The sequence below is a fragment of the Oncorhynchus nerka genome, linkage group LG10 (genome assembly GCF_034236695.1).
Source record: "Oncorhynchus nerka isolate Pitt River linkage group LG10, Oner_Uvic_2.0, whole genome shotgun sequence".
Lineage (NCBI taxonomy): Eukaryota > Metazoa > Chordata > Actinopteri > Salmoniformes > Salmonidae > Oncorhynchus > Oncorhynchus nerka.
Window position 1 is genome coordinate 26,127,421 of NC_088405.1, and position 5,699 is coordinate 26,133,119.

The 5,699-nt window shown below is 38.1% G+C and overlaps 1 protein-coding gene across 1 annotated transcript; it reads left to right on the plus strand.

The window, feature by feature from the left end:
* The first annotated feature begins 2,926 nt into the window (after positions 1-2,926).
* Positions 2,927-5,465, plus strand: LOC115136329 (homeobox protein HMX3-like). Its single transcript, XM_029671920.2, has 2 exons — positions 2,927-3,715; positions 4,108-5,465. Exons 1-2 carry the CDS (start codon positions 3,427-3,429, stop codon positions 4,716-4,718), a joined length of 900 nt encoding a protein of 299 aa, XP_029527780.1. The 5' UTR covers positions 2,927-3,426; the 3' UTR covers positions 4,719-5,465.
* The last annotated feature ends 234 nt before the right edge of the window (positions 5,466-5,699 follow it).

Consider the following 5,699-nt stretch of genomic DNA (forward strand, 5'->3'; position numbering starts at 1 on the left):
CCTAACCCCTAGCCTAGCTAACATTTGCGACAACGAATTGAAATTTAGAACATATACGTTTTGCAAATGCGTAACATTTTGTACAAATTGCATTTTGTAACATATCATACTAATTTGCATGTCCCGGATTTACATTTACTATGCTACGTCTACCCCTGAGTCCAGATTGCCGAGAAAGGGGCTTATTTTTTTTTAACAATGTCTAGCAACCCAAAGGTTGTGTGTTAGAATCTCATCAACTACTTACTACTTTTGAACCACTTTGTACCTTAGCATGTTAGCAAACCATTCCCCAGCCCTAAACCACACTTAAATGTTCAACCTAACTTCTAACCTTAACCCTAACCTTAACCCATAAATCTAACTCCTATCCTAGCTAATGTTAGCCACAACAAATTGGAATTTGTAACATATCCTACATTTCGCAAATTCTTAACATATGCTACAAATTCCAATTTGAATTGCCATTTGTAACATATCATACGAATCGTAAATCGTAAAATATCATACTAAATGGATGATGGACATCCACAAATTAATACATATCATACTAATTAAGTGTCCCGGATATACATTTACTATGTTACACCTAACCCTAAGTCCAGGCTGGGGCTTATTTTGCCTAACACGTAGGCATATGCCTTGGTTGGGTTTTGGATTTCCTCAACTAAAGTCCTGATGCCCTATATCAGCAACATTGCTGACATTGTATTCCACATACCTTTGTTGCAATAAAATATGTGAAATTGTATTGTAGGCCTAACCCTTTTCAGGAAAGGTAGAGGTCAGGTTTAGACTTATCAGCCTATCTTCAGCCAAGTGCTTTTATCTATGCCCATTTGGCCACAGGTGTGCAACAATGCCAACAATATAATATTCAATAACACAGGATAGGCCTATTGTTTTCTACCTTATCAAGCTCTAGAAAATACCATATATAGGCCTGTGCTGCATTTTTTTGCATGCAGATTTATGTCTTGTCCTGACATATTTGCACAAAATGTTTGGGTATTCCACAACCCGTTTCAAAGGTGTGCTTAGAACATAAGCTAAGCCTATATATTTTCTATCAGGTCATGGATGGCATCAAATAGGCTAACTGCGATCAAAAACAAGTAATACGAGATGGTAATTACATAGACACAGGATATCTCCACTTGAGCCTTCATTTAGGCCTAAATGAGCATGTGTTAATTATGTAAGACCACCTTAGACCTATGCAGGAAAAATAATCTCCATGCCACTCAATACAGCCTTTATCCTGTAATTTATACCATTCGTGACTATGGTTGGTTGGCATAGTCACACAAGCAACAGCCCTGTAGACCTACAACACAGGGTACATCGACCAATAACTCGGGTTTTTCATGGGATGCTGCAGCTTTTACTTCCCGTGGCTATGCCTATACCCATGCTGAGAAGTCTTTTAGTGCTTGTTCGTCTCCATCTGTGATTAAGGTCCTGCATTTAGCCTTCATTGCCCACAGAGGACGCTGTCCTCTTGTTATTCATCTACCACTGGACATGAGTTAACAAGTCAATTAATTTCAATGAGTGAATATATACATAGGTTTACAACATTTACAAAGACTGAGGAAGGAATTACTAAATCGATTTGGTAAAAATGGATGACTATATTCGTCACAGAAACAGTTTAAAAAGCGGCATGTTTTAGAAATCCATAAAAAGAAATATGATTACAATTTTCTCATTAATGACATATTTTACAGTTGGCCAACAGTGACTGTTTCTGAGACCATTTCAGAATTAATTTCAAAATGTATCGGCATAGAAAATTGACACGTGTTCAGATCTCTGATTTAAAAAAAAAAGTAAACATGCATGACTTTTTTTTAGTAAACCGCTGGGTTTCATTTGAATATTTAAGGGAGTAAATTCATAAACTGAATGTTTTATGGTTTACCTTTATTGAACGTCCCGAACCTGTGTGTCTCAATAAGCAATGCAAATAAATACAACTTAACTACATTTGGAGTTAGGCAAGTGATTAAACATTCACATCCAATTCACAATCATTTGATTGCAACATTATTTTAATTAGGCTATTTCTATATTTAAATATATATTCCATATTTGTTAAACCTTTTATAAAAGTGATAATGTGGACATAATTTACAACCTTTTTCAATCGAATTTTGGCAAATAGTCCATGGGGAGAAAAGTCTCATTCTTTTCATTAATTTAACTTATTCATCCTAAATTGTGTCAAAACATGACACCTGGGGGGAAATTATCTTGTCTGTTTTGTAATGACGAACGTTTGTTTCTTAATCTGTGATACTATAATAGCTAGTATAGAAACGTAGCCTAGTTGAATGAATTGTATTAGTGGAATAGGCCCTATAAGTACATATAACTATTTTGCACAATATTAGTTTGCTTGTGGACTATTATGGGAAAATATAATGTTATTTTATTTATTAGCCTAGGTCTACTGGGAAATAATCTAATTGTTTTACCAAATGTGCCCTAATACACAATATCCTACTTTGTTGTAGGCCTATCTTCATCTGAGGACACGAGCGTCTATAATGTTGGTGTTTGAGTTGTGAAATGATGACCATTATAAAAAAACTTACATCCATAGGCTTACAGTGCATGCCGAAAATTATTATTGCTCTTCCGGAATCTAGGTTATATTATCAATAACTATAAATCAGACAACAAACAAAAAAATCCTCTAATTCATCATAATGTTTTCATCTCCCCAAACATGTGCATCAAAATATGATATAGGCCTACTCTGCTGGTATTGGCTATAGGCTGTGCTCGATGAAAGTAATTTGCCTATTGCACTTTCATCGATGTTTATGCCAAACATTTTGTGCTAACAACTCTGTCCTCATTTGCTACCTAATTTGACTCTATAAGACCAATAACACAAGGGCGTAACAGCCTACAACCAAAGCGCAAAGTGAGGGTGGACTTCGTTGTTATCGTGTAGCCTACACCCCCACTCTCTCTCTACCTCGCTCTCTCTCTCTCTGCCCGTCTCTCTCCCCCTCGTTCTACTTCCCATCTCTTCCTTAATCCCATTTGCCATTGTACGTGCCCAATCGCCGTATACTTTCCGCATTTAACTTGGATGACATTTTTATTTCATCATTAGCATCCGGCGCCAGACTGACGCGGTGGACACAGTTGCATTTTGACAAAGGAACGCACAAGACTTGGATGCAATACTGATATTATTTTGTCCTCTTTGAAGACTATTTGCTTTTCTGATCTGTATTTATTTTTTACGTTCTCGATCAACTGCGTATTTAAATTTATACATCGCACAGAAGGACAGTTAGTCCTACCAGTTTATAATATCCCTCTTTCTAAGTGAGACTTTGTTAATTCCAGTCTTTTAACACTTACATTTGTGGTCTACGGCATTCGGACCACAACCTCCAAGCAGCAATGCCCGAGACGGCGCAAGAGACGTGCACTCCGGTGAAAGACTCTCCCTTCTTCATTAAGAACTTACTTAACTGTGATAGTAAACCATCCAAACCGAAGCCCATCTTCGCCTCGGCAAAGGCGGCGTTTGAAGGGGGCTTTTCCCTATCCCAGGTCGGGGACTTTAACTTTCCTCGCTTTGAGTTACCCACACAGAGGTTTGCCTTACCGGCGCACTATCTGGAGCGAGCCTCAGCATGGTGGTATCCCTACACGCTCAGCGCAGCCAGTCATCTACACAGAACGGAAGGTAAGCCCATGCACTTCTGATTGTCTTCTCTTTCTTTACCTTTTACATGATTCATCAGAACGTATAATGTGTGCATAATATGTATAGCGGAAATTGGTATGGATTTTATGGGCTGAGCTTTCATCTGTCAAAGGACATTCAAACAAGGATAATCATTCTTTAACTACATCCATATCCTAATTTTAGGGGGTCTTGTATTTTATGTCACTAATGATAAGCATTTCATTCAGCTAGGCCATTGTTTGTCATTATTGTAAGTTTCTCGTTGAGGTTATGTTCAACTCAAAGGTATAATAGCCAACTGTTATTTGCTCAAGCATATCTAGTAACAACGAGGCATTGAACATGCAGTCACGTTTATAACCAACATATATTTCCTGTCGTTATTTTAGTTGCCGAGAAGGCAAGAGCAAGAGACTCTTCTCCAACCTCAGGCACGGACCGCGACTCGCCAGACCTGGTGCTCAAATCCGATCCAGACGGCAAAGAAGACGAGGACAACAAAAGTGGCGATGAAATAGTTCTAGACGAGAGTGATTCTGAGGACACAAAGAAAGACAGTGGGGTAGACGACAGGAAGAAAAACGAGGACAGTGACGAAAAGAAAGCATGTCGAAAAAAGAAAACACGCACCGTGTTCTCCCGGAGTCAGGTGTTTCAGCTTGAGTCCACCTTTGACATGAAACGCTACTTGAGCAGTACCGAGAGGGCCGGATTGGCTGCGTCATTGCACCTGACAGAGACACAGGTAAAGATTTGGTTCCAGAACAGAAGAAATAAATGGAAGAGGCAGCTTGCCGCTGAACTAGAGGCTGCCAATCTGAGCCACGCCGCTGCACAGAGGATAGTGCGAGTGCCCATCCTCTACCACGAGAACTCTGCCTCAGAGACTGGCAATGCAACCGGCAACGTTCCTGTGAGCCAGTCGCTCCTTACCTTCCCCCACCATCTCTATTACTCTCACCCAATCGTCACCTCTGTGCCACTACTCAGACCTGTTTGAAAAACAAGACGTTGTTATCTATATTCCTAACTCGTAGGCCTACAGAACATTACACAAGACAAACTAAAACAATATTTTTCTAATGAAGAAAATACAAATAAAAAAATAGGCCTATAATTTCTGTTAAAGAGGATATATTGTGCATTTTTATATTAGGGTGAAGTTTACATTTTGTCTGGCATAATTTCACGCCAATAGCATATTGTTCTTATTAAAAAATAATATTACGGAGTTAACACTGCCCCAAAATACATTTCAGGAAGTCTGCCACCCACGCCCCCCTTCAAATTAATGTAATGTCTTATGATAGCGTTCTAGCGCATGGGGTCGTAGCATTTGACCCCAACTGGTGTTTTCATTGTGTTTTCTCTTTTCTCAGCCATTTAGGAATATGGAATATCGAACGGGCTCAACACTCTTTACTCAAAGCGCTTTAAAAGGGGACAATCAAGATACGCTGTTTTATGTACAATATAATTGTAGCTTATAGGCTTATTGTTTTGATGTACTGATTCTAATTTCTGCTTCCTCGACAATGTCCTTATAGCACAATTAAGAATTGAATGTCATTACTTTTTGTGTTTTTGAAACAATAACATGATGTACAAATGTATATGGATATATTTAATCGAGTCAATGAAATGAGCTACCTGTTGACGCTATTCCTTTGTACAGAAAAAAAAAACCTTTTGATATTGTATTGCTGAATTCTGTTGTGAAATAAATGGAGATTATTCCATTCTTAAATATGTCGAATCAGTGCGTATTCAATTTTCTAGTTGGGTGTAGTATACAGTCTATGCCTAGGGCATCAATTCTGAAATGTTATATTTTTGCCAGTTTGTCTACCAAACAAAAGTATATTGTCGACTTTCAAAAGGTCTTCATGAACAGGGTTGATTGTTAAATAATGTAAATAAATAGCATACCTTAACAAATAAACAAACCTTCATTATAGACCCAATATAATTGTTGTGAATT

Coding starts and splice junctions, on each gene's coding strand:
- LOC115136329 (XM_029671920.2), top strand. CDS start 3,427: ATGCCCGAGACGGCGCAAGAGACGTGCACTCCGGTGAAAGACTCTCCC. Junction 3,716..4,107: donor TCATCTACACAGAACGGAAG/GTAAGCCCATGC, acceptor TCGTTATTTTAG/TTGCCGAGAAGGCAAGAGCA.